A 14594-nucleotide genomic window follows, 5' to 3' on the forward strand; every position below is an offset into this window, starting at 1 on the left:
TTTGCGACGCATTACAAATAAGATGGCACATGGGAACAGATAAATACAAGCTTCATGTTCATTCTAAAACACATAAAGTAGATCAAGACAATATATCAAGTTAAAGACACACACAATACACCACATTTTGTAAGACTCATAATTAAGATCATGAAATAATACGTTGTATAGAGATGTCGGCCATGTTGTCTAGGTAAGACAAATGCCAATTTGAATTCTAAGATTACAAACTTGTAGGGAGCAGGTTGACAAATGACGTACACAAATTTGAAACATACCACCATTTTGCTCATATAAAAAGAAGAATTGTTCAGATCTGTATCTTGAGTCGTGTCAAAGCAAATTGGAAATTGATTGAACAAGAGTGACTATGATGACTATATAGTGATTTAATTACCAAATAAGCAAAACAGCTGGCTTGAGAGCGGAATGTGCAGGATACTGCACAAATCGCGAAGGCCTAATTTTGAGAGGTCGTGTAATTTGAATGGAAACACTCAATCTGCTAAAATCATGTAGAGTTTCTGGATGAAAAACTGGGGAGAATTGATGAATACCAAGGGGGCTGCTCTGTGGAATTAACAAATCTACTTTTAATTCCACATTTCTAAGGATATCCTCAGGGTCACCGTAATTCAAACCTAAACTTAAAAAATGCCCCTAGGTTTGTTAATGCCAGGGAAGGGGAAGGAGTTAGCAAGCCATGTTCCGGGACACTCAAAACGGTCCCTTAGACTTCAATTCTAACACCAACATGACTGTATGACACCACTTCAAATATCAACCCTGCATTGATATGAGACCCCAGAATGCCCACTGTAGTTCACGTTCACATAATGACTCAGAAAAGAGTTATCCATATATGTTCTAAATTCATCTGTCACTCACTATGCGCATGTCATTCCATCAGAGGACTACTTGCACACTTGTCCTGCAGCTAGCGTGCAAAATTGAGTAGGTTCTGGGAGAACAGCAAATAAAGTAATAAGGATTTCTATTAAATCTCACATTTTTCATCTTATGTTGACAAAATTTAAAGTAGGGAATTAACAAAAGAGGAAAACCTATATTTTAAAGCAACCTGTATAAACACAATTATATTCTGCTCATAATTGAATCTATGTGAGTCTGTGGAAAAACAAACACCTCAAGTAGTAAATCTACAAATCCTCAATTTGAAGTCTAGATGACTGAGGGTTTTCTTCTGATTCTTGGGTGAAATACAGAGTGGGAAAATAGATAGAATAAAACAAATAGACTTCATTTTCAACTAATTTCTGAATTTGGTAAGAACAAGACTTGACCATCTGGTATCATTATATACTACAAAGTCAACAAATAAACATGGGAGGATGCAGATTAAGTCCAAAATGAACATTTGTTAATTTCAAGGAGTGTGAGTTCCATATCATAGGGGCCACCCACGAGAACACAGTAACATTTGTAATAACCTTTAGAAAATGTAGATGGGCATCCTAGGTCTGTCCAAGACTATAGTTTGCAGTCCACTAAGGGTAGAAATGTATGGGAAGTCCCATGTACCACAAAGTGTACAACATTCTTGAAGGGTAGGTCTGTGCCCAGCAATCCAGTCTTGATCTGTCTGTGTAAATCAGTTGTATACATTACTGGTTCAGCTCTGCATCCATGCAAGATTATCAGATAACCATTGCCTGTGTCAATGAGATCCATTTAGAATAACTGATCAGATCAATTTGGAATCATTGCATGCAAAGTTGTGTTATCTGGCTATCCTGACAATCTGGTATGGGCGTAGTCCGCCTGGACGCATGTTGTGTACCCCTGGTATGAATCAAGGCAGAACCAAGGAAACATCTGGAGCACAGTTCTGGAGTTCAAATGAATGAGAATGAAAAATGTTTGTATTTAGTGACTATAAAGAAATATCACTGTGGAATCTGGGACTTGCTGTTCCCGCTCGTAATTGGCTAGGGAAGAGTGACCAGATGTTGCAAACTGTTACGTTTACCCGCCGCGACAGCAGTGTGAAGTTGCTTGCTCCTGACATGACATTTGTGCTGTAATCCTCACTCTTGCCAGTAAAAAATGCCAAAAAAATCATTTTAGATCGCGAGTAATTATAAATCTTTTGTGAGGCTTGTCCTTGAGCCAGGTCCTTGTTTGTAGTGGTTAAGCATGGGAAAAGGGCACTCTTGCTTGTCCTGTTTGTCCTCTCATTGACCAAGTATGGCCTTGTCTGACCTTGGGCTGGAGCCGCCGGTCCTTCTCCGATGCCAAACTCAACTCATGGCTGTCCAGCTCCCCTGTCAGCTTCCACAGTAGTGGATTGATATAATAAAGTAGAACAATTGGGAGGGGTGTGCTCCACAACCAGTGGAGAGACGCTTGACCAAACTCCCAATTAAGAAACAATTTGGAGTAGATTTACTAAAAACTCATGCGACACAGCGGAGCTGCCCAAGTTGCTGCACTGTGTTGCATGAGAGAGCGGGACAGCGCATATCTGCTAAAAAAAATGGTGCTGTCATGCTCTGCAGAAGGCAGCACACATACAACGTCACAAAAATGTAGATAAATTAAAAAATGTCTCCTTTTTAACGCCAGTCTCAAAGAGGCGTTTTTTCGTGCAAAGCCATGTCTACAAATGATACAACTTCTAGTCAACAACCAGGAGTGGTTGAATGGGAAAGTCCATATACCACCCATGGTACATCCCCTTACGCTACTGTGCATTACTTCACCGTTGCTTTCCAGTGTAAGTAAAGTTTTGCTCTAGAAAGCAAATACCAAATACGGTATGCATCACTTTTGTGATGTAAACCCGGTGGCAAACTGTTAGAAAATCTGCTTCTTTATGACATCTCTCATGAGATAGGCCTTAATATCTTGGACTGTGCCCAGAAACTGCCCCACAAATGTAGATCTATAAAATGTCTATAGTTACTAAAGTTGTGCCAGGAATGTGGCTTTGTTTGAAATAACACTAAACATGAAGAGTGAGTTCATAAAGTCTGAACTAGATATAATGCACCAACATGATACGTTTGCCCGCTGCTCACGACCACCAGCTCACTCTTGTAGTGCGGACAAACTTCAAAAACTATTAGTGGTAAAATACTGTAGCATCAAATAAGAGAAATGCAAGAGGCAGTCCTCAATTCCTCTCATATGGTGCATTTACCTATTCCTGACTTAACCATAAGAGCTCATAGCCAATCAAAGTGCTATAATGGTGTTTTCGAGGTGGTGTGTTGTGTGAATGACTTTGGTTCCTTCTTGTAGAAGGTGAATTTGTTTGTAAAACCCCAACATTAACCAGACTGCTACTAAAGCGTATACTTTTTAATGACCAATGCTAAACCCTTTTTTGTTTGTTTGTTTTTTTGGGAAATCTGTTTATTAACACCAGTGCTAAATCCTTTTGAAAAACAATATTTTATAAAAGCAGTAAACATCAGGCCAGAGCCAATAGAATGGGGATCCTAGTCTAAAGGTCCCCTAGTACATTAAAGCTCATTGATGCAGTAATCTTCCAATGTTCTCGGGAGAAATTGATGAAAAAGCCTTCTTTTTTGGAGTTCTCTGGTCCAATGATGATAAGACAAGTGATATCTGACCAACATATGCTGGTGGTTGAAATCACTCTTCCAACTCTTGTTATAAAGAAACACCACATGAAACTGGTCAAATGGACTGTTATTTCTACTTCAAACCTCATACACAAATACGGTCTTTTAGACATGAACAGATTAGGTTTTGCAATCTATCCTCATTCACTGCACCTTCATTAGAAATTATTGTAATCCCCTCCATGTACAGGTCACAAGGACCCCAGAGGTTGCCAACTGGATCCTATAGTTATATTGCTCTATATGTTCATTAGTTGAACTTTGAATGAGCAAAAGTTGGGCAATTTAACAAATTATTTTGACCAGTTTTGGCCCAAATAATATCTTGAGAGCAGTACAATCTATTCTGTGAAAGGACTGGCTTATTTGTAAATGGGATTGATAGCCTTTTGATTACAAACAGTAACAACTTTAAACATTTTTAGAATCTAATGGATATGTTTTGTAGAAAGGTGATGCATTGCTATATTGTAAAGAGTAAGAAGCCCACCATGCTCACTCAATGCTGCTATTATAGTCTTAGAAAAGGTCAGGATGTTATAAATACTAACAGACCAAGCCACTGCCTTGAAATTATTTTGGTAACCCGATAAAAGTTATTTCAGTCTACACACTACTTGCAATTTACCTCAACAGTATATAGATGTGTATGTGTTCTGGGTAGTGTTTGTGCCTATTTAGCATCCAAGATTGAAATGGTTTCAAGCTGTTGGAGAATCAATCACTTCACATCTGCATGGTTTGTAGTAGCTATTTAACAGGTTTAGAGATTATTCATGCTGGGGGAGTTCAATGTCTCTGTTAACATATTCGGAAGTAACTAGCACAAGTAGTAATGGATCTGCAATGCATTTTAAGATCATATTTTACAAGGGCACTTCAGTGCCCACTCTCGCCGTAATTCAGTTATTACAACTAAAAGGCTCTATTTATGGTTTGCAATCTTATTTAAAAGAATAGTTGATAATGTGGGTGATGAATCAGTCTGCATCTAGATGCTACTGAGCAAAGTCCTTCCACGATCACTAATGGAGAACAGATTTCATTGGGCTTAGACAGAGCATGCTCGTTGCGTTCTGTAAGGCTTATGAAGCAGGGGCGTAATAAGAACGTTATGTGCATCTTTGTTCATCTGTTGCAAGGACATACTTTCCAACGTCAGCAGTGAAGATAAGGTGGAGTTGTACTGCCAGCAAAGATGCATCTGCTTTTCTTTCCAAAACATTGGCTTTAACACACACAAGCCGACTGCCTGGTCACGCCTGCTCCAACAATGTCATCCTGTGCAAATCTAGCCAGTAATGTCATTGTCAGTCTCAGTGTCTCATCCTATCATAGTTACTTTTGAGGAACCTGTACCAGCAAAATGTGTAAGGATCCAGGGTTCATCCCCAAAATGGCCACAAACAAGACAAAGTCCAAAGAAACAATCCAGTAAAGCAGAGCAAAAGATTTCCTGTTTTGAGGTGCTTTCTTCTCTCCTAATAGGCCAGGGTTCGTAACTCTTTCATTCACTTACATTCTTCCAAACGTCCAATAGATCCGGTCCATAACTGAGCATTGGTGGTGGCACGAATGGGCGTAATAATAAGTTGTCATAGGTTGGTACTATGAGGAGTTTGCACTGACTGGCAGAGTGAAAAAGAATGGATGAGACATGGGCGGCTATCATTGGGAGGCAATGGGGAGCTACCACTGGTGTGAGTAAGAGGGCTGGTTACTAGTGGGCGGTAGGGAGCTGGAAGTGGGGATGGGGGCACTGTGAGAAGCTGACACTGATTGGTATATAGCATAAGAAGAAACAGCACAAGTGGGTTAGTCTTGTTTATATGTACCAAGAGCATCAAGTTGTTCTGTTGATCCGCTGAAGTTTGCTATCAGGGTGAGCTTATTCGGATCGATCAATATCATCAAAACAGCCAATCACCTCCAATATTTCTGTATTTGGAGTAGCAAGTCATGCCAAAAAGTAAACTACAAATATGTATTATTTCAATATTTGTTATTTGAGACTTTCATACCAAAAAAATCTGCCATTCCACCAGAATATTGAGGAAAAAACTGTGGTTCAAAAATATTGAGGTATAGATTCTATGCTTTACATAGAAGCAGGGTCTGTGGCTCAGTGGACTAATTGCAGCGGCCTGTGTTTGACCTCATGGTCACAGGTTCAAATCCCGGCGGGTCCACTCAGCCTTTCATCCATCTGAGGTCGATAAAATTAGTACCATTGAGTTGGGTAACAATGAACATCTCTTATTCAGCCCCAAGATGCCTCTGGGTGAACGTGCACTTTACAAATACACGTTATGTTATATAGATCTTCAAAGTACATAGATGAGGAGCAATGTTACAATAACTTTTCTTATTCATGTATTGACATGTTATGGACATTTCTCCTCTCATATTATGATCTAAATCATCTCTGGGCTCTGATAGACATGTAGTAATTGCTAGAGGGGCATAGCAAGAGTTTGTGAAAGAAGGTTTTTCTAAGGAAGAGTGGCATTTAACTTTATAATTAGATATAGCTCCTCGCGGGGTTTACCAACACCAGGTAGAACACTCATACGGTGTTTAACCCCGCACAATATGGCAGCCTCTGTGTTACTGGCAGACGACCACAGAACAGTCCCCAATTATTCACCTGTACAGAAGTAAAGACATAAACTTCCTGGAATGTTTTATTATGTAAAACAAAAGGCAATTACTACTATCCCTCTGTATTAATACAACTTTTTAGGTTTGACTGACTGGGAGCAGCTAAACAAATTGATAGAGCATATATCCACCAAACTAGCAGTTCTCACACCTCACTTCCATGTCATCAGACTAACAGGTTTCAGACTTAAGACCCTCAGCTCCTCTGCCATTGGAAAACATGGACCAATATGCCCTAACCATCACAGAGATGCTTGGTCACAGTGGGAGATAGCCTGATGAATTTAAGTGACAGTTATGCCACTCACTTTCCCAGCAGAGGACTCCATGTGCGGGTATGGTGGCACAAGATGAAAATAGAAAATTGGGTTTGATGCACAGGGTGGCAATTCCTTGAACGCCACGGACATTATAATTTTCTTCTGAAGAAAGAAACAATTAGACTGATATTTGATGCAGAACAAAAAGGAATGGCCAGAGGGCTGAAATAAGACAGATGGTCACCCACAATTCAGTTTTGCTGAAATCGCGTCGGCTGCATTGGTAGGAGCATTGTTGGAAATACTATTCCACCCCGACAAGTAGGGATCTTTGTGTATGGCAGGCAGTCCTCTGCTAGGAATGCAGGGATGATGGTCACTGCCAATCTAATCGCCTAACAAGCTCACTTCTGGAGGCTAAATAAGGCCCAAACTAAAAGCAACTAAATAAATATATGGTTTAACCAGACATTGTCATAAAGATATTCATCCGCTCCTCTCCTATCCAATGGGCAAGTCCACATAGTTGCACACCCAAAGAATGTGTAGAAACACACCTCAACATTGCCTTTGGTTAGTATACATTTACTCTGCCCAATGGCCAAGTTTTTCAATGCTCCTGAGTTACTTTGGAATATTGTGCAAACCAGCCTTTTAGAGACTTCCAATGTTAAATTATATTCTATTTTTAGAGCATAATGTTAGGCTGTGAAGGGCATCTTGGAAGCAAGAGAGGGACCACACTCAGAGTTTGGTTCAATGTCTTTCTTTGTCTGAAGGTCATGGACTTCGTGTCATCAGAATGTCATAGTGAGTGGAAGGACATTACTCACACACTGGCCAAGTATGATATCAAAGATTTTGCTTCTTGTCCTTCGCTTGGACTCTCAAAAGAATGTAGGGGATTAGGAGAGTCAAACTACAGAAAGACATCAGGCTGCAACGCCTCTGTATACGTTCCACACAGTTGCTGTATCATGGCCCTTTGAAACCATGGACAACAGTGCTATGGGTACTGAAAGACAAACTATGGGGAGCAGCTGCTACACCCGCTAACCCTAACTGACACCATGCAGAAGGGTACAAGTTTGGTGTTTCAGGTTTTTCCTGAAGCACAGATGGGATCGAAAGCAACAGAAGTTTCATAGTCGGGATCCACAGTAGGAGACCTCATGTCCTGTTTCACTGCTCATACTATATATCACAATATTTACATTTTTTGTAGTTATTTAATCTAAGAATATTATTCATAAGATATAAATGGTCACCATTCAAAATGGAAGTAAACTACTTATATGTAAACGTACAAACACAGGATTCGCAGGCCAATAAATCCATCGTCCAATAGTTTACTCTTCGGTTTCTGGTTGCTCAACTCAAAGTGATGCTTAATCGGGCCGAAGAAGAAAATGTCAATATAAACATTAATAGGTTAAAAAAAAGTCATGCTTCCTATTCGAATGGACCTCAATACAAAGATGGAGCAGCAATATCCCTGTATGTCTCTTACCTTCATCAAATTTTACACATTTATTTATGTGACTTCTGAAATTTGCCTTTTGCACCCATGAAACGCACACTTGAACGAACAAAAAAAAAAGTAGTAAGATTGAAACTACCTCCACCGGATCCGCAGGTTGGAGAGAGTTGTCCATTTGAGCATGTGCACATGTTTGGCCGGGAACAGAATCCATCACCACAGGAGTTTCGACAAATTGCTAGGGAAACAAAGAAGATATAGGGGTGGTTAACATGGCATCATAGAGGCAGGCTTCTTCAATCCTGGCAAAAAATGATGGTCAGGATAAATCTGGGCTCAAGCAAAAGACATCTCTAAATTTTGTCTGGTGGGGATCTAGGCTGCTGGTGAGGCGGTCAAATCTTAAATTCTAGGTCTGATAATAAAAAGCTTTTTTTTGGCACGAAAATTTAAAAAGGAATTCAGGACATGGGGTTTGCTTTCAAAAACTTGTAATCGTTAAAATACAGAATTGAGACTAGTCCTTTTTTATATGTCTCACATCAGCGGGCTCCTTTTATTTCTTAATTGCAAGATGTAATACAGAAGAAAGAGGTTTCCGGTCAACATTAAGCAGAAATACAAATGGGGCATTTTCTATGCCTCTAAAGCATCAGTGGAGTATAAACCAGGCGAGGCATATAATTTTACTGTTTAACTTATTGATTTTCCATCCATACTGTTGGCCCATCCTAAACTTTTGACCTATGTTTGGAAGAATGAGACATTTGTGAATTATCTGCCTTATAAGACAAAAACATGATTCAATGCCACAAAAACACCGAAACGGAGAAAAGCGAATATTCGTCTATACAAGGAGTCTGACCTCAAAAGAACGTTTGTGACGCCCTCTTTGAACATTTACATGTCACAATCAAGACTTCACATGTCTCAGGTACCTCAACCTTGACACACTCTCTGCACACAAGGATAGGAAGAGGCAAGGAGGAAGTTTGGGAAGGGGGAGTATGAGCTATGTATGACTAGGTCAAGGAGGGTGTGCTGCATACTATAAGTGGGACACTGTATTTTGGTTAGCTGGTACTCTGCTCCTCACAGCTCTCTTGGATGTAAAGAGAAGAACAAGGAGGAAGAAAAAGTAGTGATAAGGGTGAAAATTCAGGGTAAGGAAGGGGGTGACAAACACCACAAGACGGACACCTTGCGGGAGTCTACAAATGAATACTTTTTTAATGAGCTTGAGGCACACGTTAGAATATTAGGTAGAGGATTGGTGGAGGATCCTCGGAGTAGGAGGATGTGGAGAAGAGATCGGGGAAGGGTGCATGACTAGGGGGAGTGAAGGGCAGCGAATGTATGGACGAATACATCTGACAATGTGTGCAACAGTTCTTTTGTTTCCATTGTGGTTTGTAATTGTCACGATTTCATTCCGATTGATGGGAATAGAAGTGCGGCCAATACGCTGAATGACGACCCTTATCCATCATATTGGCCATCCTTCTTCTGTTTCCATGACCTCATAGGAAATAAAAGAGGCCCCTGGCGCAATTTTACCTAAACGGAAACATCGTTCTTGTTCCGCCCACTCGCGGAAGAAGGCGAAGATTGCGGTCCCACATGACTTGGTAAGACTAGATGGCGTAGCTAGCACCACTCATGGTGTACAGGTCCCAGTGGTACAGCCCGTAATGGAGGGGGGGGGGGCTGGGTTAATCACCAAGCCAGCCACTGAGCTGGCCAACTTGTTTTCTGTAGATGAGGACCTGCGGGTGGATGGGTTGGCCAACAACGATAGAGAATTCATTGATCTAGTGTGGGAATCTTTAAAAAAACTCCTCTCCCCTCTAGACCTCAGACTCTCACGGATCGAAAATAGCTTACTCGAAATGGAAAAGAGCATTATTGCTCTTGCCACTTTCGGCCTGAGAAGTCTTGAGAATAAGGGTGTTTCTGTTACTAACACTGTACCTTTAGTACCAACACCACAAGTCCATCAACCTCTCCCTATAATTCCTACCACTTGCCCGGTCCCTAAACCAAGGACAGTGCCTGTGGATCAAATTTCGAGTCTCACAAACCCCAAGACCTTTAAATGCGTCCCTACACACCACCCTGCAAATCTTAAACCTGGAGTCACCCCCATAATTCATCCTGGTAATAAGGGCTACCAGCCTATCGAGGATCCCCCAGTTAAGAGCAACTTTAGAGGGGGTTACATTGACCTCCCACCGGAGGTTAACGATTTTGTGGTTGTCCTGACGGGTGTTCCCCAGATTGTTAATGACCAATATGAGACTCATTGGTCGTTGCAAAATAAAATAATGCATTGGCTTAATGTCAATAGACCAATTCCCAATGGCCATAGAAGCAGAGTCTTGATGGTGCGTAGAACTCCATGGGTGGGTCCTACGAGGAAAAGCAACCCTGGGGATTGTATAGTTGTAACATTTGATGATCCTCATACAGCGCAGCATATATGCTCGTGGCCCTGTAGTGAAGGATCTTCTGTCATCCCCAGGCCATTGTCCTTTTTCTATCCTCCACGCCCTACATATAACCAATCAAACAACTGGTCACTTGTTAACCACCAAGCTAGGAGAAGCCGCCCTAACAATCGTGTGAATCCCTACCCAAACTGGAATGGTTTCCCTACTTCAAACAGATTCGGAGGCCTTGAGGAAGTAGACTGACTGCCCAGGGACCTGGGTTTCCACACACTGAGGAATGAACAATCACTGGAAGCTGAAGGGCCCCCTGATTTTGCTTGTGGTGGTAGGGATTCCTTATTTATTGACCTCCCTTCTGACCTGGTTAGAACATCAAACAGCCCATCTCGGGAGGGAGGGTTGATAACTACGAGCAGGGTAGCTCAAGGCGATCTGACTCTAGGTGATTTTTGTCCAGGTGGTAGGGAGGTCCAGTTGGTGCCCCCACATACTACACCTATGCCTCCAACCCAAGCTATTCCAGCACTTAACTTTGCGTTGGTGGATACTATGACATCTAACATCCCACAAAATGAGCCCCTAGATAGTCTTCCTTCTGAGGATGTGCTTTCCAAATTCGAAAATGCCAACTTCGCTGTTCATTCCCCTATAGAGGCATCACTGCTAAAGATTGTTAGCTGGAATGTGGCAGGGCTTGTCCGTAACCTTGATAACCCAGAGTGGAATGCGTTTCTTGAGCCTTATAACATCTGTATCCTGCAAGAAACATGGACCCAGGAACCAAAACATAGGGTAGGCTTTGCAACCTACTTTGTTCCAGCTCTCCAGAAAAATGGATCCAAGGGTCGTCCGTCGGGAGGCCTCCTAATATGGGTCAGCATTGCTTTGGGCCTAAAAGTAAGTTCTAGGCCCACTAAATCTTCTGACCTACAGAGAATCTCAATCCACTGCGAAGGGGGGAGGACGTTAGAGGTCTTTAATCTTTACTTGAGAGGCGCCAGGAACGGGTTATCAAATCTACCATCGACAGGCCTAAGTAACGATCTGGCTGCCTGCAAAATTGACTCCTATGTTCTCCTTGCAGGCGATTTCAACTGCTGTTTCGAACCATTGGCAAAGGAGGACATTTTGGATTCTTTCGATGAGGACTCAAAAAGAGGAATTCCGATATTGACTCTCGATCCAATCCCAAAATGGACGCAAAGTGCGATAGATATAAATGCACTTTGCATGGAGCACAATTTACGCTCAACGAATGGTCGTTCCAAATCGGACCCTGGAGGTGCCCATACTTATAATAGGACGGGCCACACCTCCAGAATTGATTTCATCATGCTGAATTACAATCTTTGGCCTCTCCATAAAGATATGGAGGTTATTGTGTCTACCGACAGCGATCACAACCCCCTCTCTCTAACCCTTACTTCCCCGTGGCAGATAAAGAAACAGGATAAGTCCCCTCACATCTGGAAATCATCCTATAATGTTGCACCGACAAACTGTAGCAGGCGCTTGAAGTGGGCTAAAGTCAAAGCAGACGAGGGCAGACTAATGCGAGCTGGGGCCATTCTGTCTGTGGTGGAGTCCCAGCTCGATGTCTTATGCTTATCCAGCCTAAACGTGCTACCTTTATTTACAGAGACCATAGCAATGCTGAGTGAGCTGTTTGTTATCCCTCGACCTAAGGTTAGGTCCGCTGCTAATAGTGTCCCTAAGGCTAAAGATAAATGGTACTCTGCTAAATGTAGAGCTACGAAGAGGGAGCTCATCTGTGCAGTAAAAAACAGGGACCCGGCGACTATCAGTTCCGCAAGGAAATTTTATAAAAAAGCGGTGACTGAGGCGAAGGAGACTCATGAAAATCACTTTTGGCGGGAGCTAACTGAGGCCAGTAATAGGAAGGACTCAAAGGGGTTCTGGGATCTCTTGAGAGCAAGAAATAAGCCCATTGATCAGCAGTTAACCTGCAACATTCCCGGCGATGTTTGGTTTGCCCATTTCTCCAATCTATACTCTGGTACACCGGGGGAAACTCCTTCTCAAGGCTTCATGATCTGCCCAACAACTATTCCTATAGTTATCAACGACCCCTTTACCACCCAGGAAGTCGAAAGGGCCATTGGAGGTATTGTTTTTAACAAGGCTCCGGGTCCTGACGGGATTCCTGGTGACCTGCTAAAGTCCCATCCAGCAGTATGGGGCAGATTGATTGCCACACTCTTAAATGAGGTTCTACTGGGAGGCTCCTTTCCTGACTCTTGGAGAGGCGCTGAAGTAGTGCCAATCTTTAAGAAAGGCAGTAGGGATGATCCAGCCAATTATCGTCCCATCAGTTTACTGGATTCAACCCAAAAGGTGGCAGGAAAGGTGGTACTGGGCAGGATTTTGCAGTGGATCGATGAGGAAAAGATTCTGTCTGACTTTCAGGCAGGATTTAGATCAGGGACAGGCACCATCGAGCAGACATTCCGTCTCCTAATGTTATACTGGAAAGTAGTGGTGCTGGGAGGGGGCAGTTTGTACCTAGTCTTTATTGACTTGCGAACTGCCTTCGACCTGGTCCCACGGGCACTACTTTGGAATGTCCTCGACGGTTTAGGCTTACCCCCCTACCTGCTGTCCCTCCTCAGAAAATTCCATGAGGATAACTTTGCCCAGATCAGATGGGGTGTCCAGGGAGAAAAAACATCTCGAATCCCAGTAGACAGGGGCGTCCGCCAGGGATGCGTGCTTGCCCCCACTCTGTTCTCTCTTTATGTCAACGGAGTGGTGGAGCATCTGCTACAACATCCTGCAGATGCACCTACCCTGGCGGGCATTAAAGTTCCCACGCTCCTGTTTGCGGATGACACCCTTCTGATATCTAAATCACCAGCGGGCATCCAGAAACTGCTCACTTCTTTTAAATCCTTCTGCGACTCCAAGGAACTTGCAATAAACATAGGCAAGACAACATTTCTTGTCCTTAACCCCCCCAAGAAATCTGTTATTCCTCCTGTCTTAGACTCTATCCCTCTGGAAAGAGTCAAAGAATTCGACTACTTAGGAATACGTCTCAGCGATACCATGTCCTGGAAAGCACACCACCAGAAGGTATTCCTGACACACAAGAGGGCTACTGGAGCCTTGCTTAAAGAACAGCGAGCCTCTTCTCTAAAACCAATTGGGGCACTGATTGATATCTATAGAGCTAGGGTTGTGAGCGCAGCCCTGTATGGGGCTGAACTGTGGGGTTCGCAGAGAGTTGATACCTTGGCCCATCTCGAAAACAATTTTCATAAAGACCTGATGAGGCTTCCCCACAGTACCCCTACAATCCCTCTCTTGTTAGATACAGGCACACGCCCAATCTGCGAGCAAGCAAAATTGCGCCCTTTGCTACTCTGGTCTCGGATATGGAATGTCCCTGAACTCTGTAGCTATGCGGATGCCCTAAGAGATCTTCTGTCGCTCCCAGGTTGTAATAAGGTACCCTGGTTGAGGAAAGTCAAACTCCTGCTCTATGAGCTGGGTTTGGGAGATGCCTGGGTTAACAAAACTGCACCTCCCAAACAGCTACTCAAGAAGGCATATTGGCTATGGGTAGATAACAAGCGAATGTCCAATCCCAACCACTGTAAATCTGTCGTCCAGTTCTTGCTAGTTAAGGAGCTACCTTATAGGGAACCCTATCTGGACCAAATCCATAAGTCTGGAGACAGATCGCTGTATTTTAAATTTAGGGTGGGTGTGCTCCCTTTAGGACTATTTACTTCCTCTTGGAACCCCCCGCTCCAAACGCCTCCTTACTGCCCGTTCTGTGTTACAAAGGCTGAGTCTGTCGCCCACTTTTTGTTTGAGTGCAAAATCTATGTAGCACCAAGATCGAAATGGCTAAAGCCCTTGTGCAAGACTTTGGGAACAAGGTCACATGTTGAAGCCCTACGTATATTGCGCTCAGATGCACGCCCGTTTTTTGCATGTTGCATGGCGAAATTTTTAGGTTGGGCTTGGCGCTTAAGAACTTCAAGGATGTTGCTGCTCCAGTAAAATGTCCCTTGTTAAAACTGAATTTTAAGTTGGTGTATATATGGAAAGGGATATTATTATCTGCACACTTGTTCCTATTGTTTTTATCTTTTAAATCTTAAAG

At 42.7% G+C, this 14594-nt stretch overlaps 1 protein-coding gene across 1 annotated transcript in view; it reads right to left on the minus strand.

Moving 5' to 3' along the window:
* LOC144798870 (fibrillin-2-like) overlaps positions 1-14594 on the minus strand; it is a 270888-nt gene that overhangs the window by 187271 nt on the left and 69023 nt on the right. Inside the window, exon 4 of the mRNA XM_078669959.1 lies at positions 8152-8250. Coding sequence (XP_078526085.1) covers positions 8152-8250 — 99 coding nt within the window. The remainder of the gene's footprint in view (positions 1-8151; positions 8251-14594) is intronic.

This window comes from Lissotriton helveticus, chromosome 12 (assembly GCF_964261635.1).
Source record: "Lissotriton helveticus chromosome 12, aLisHel1.1, whole genome shotgun sequence".
In the NCBI taxonomy this organism is placed as follows: Eukaryota; Metazoa; Chordata; class Amphibia; order Caudata; family Salamandridae; genus Lissotriton; species Lissotriton helveticus.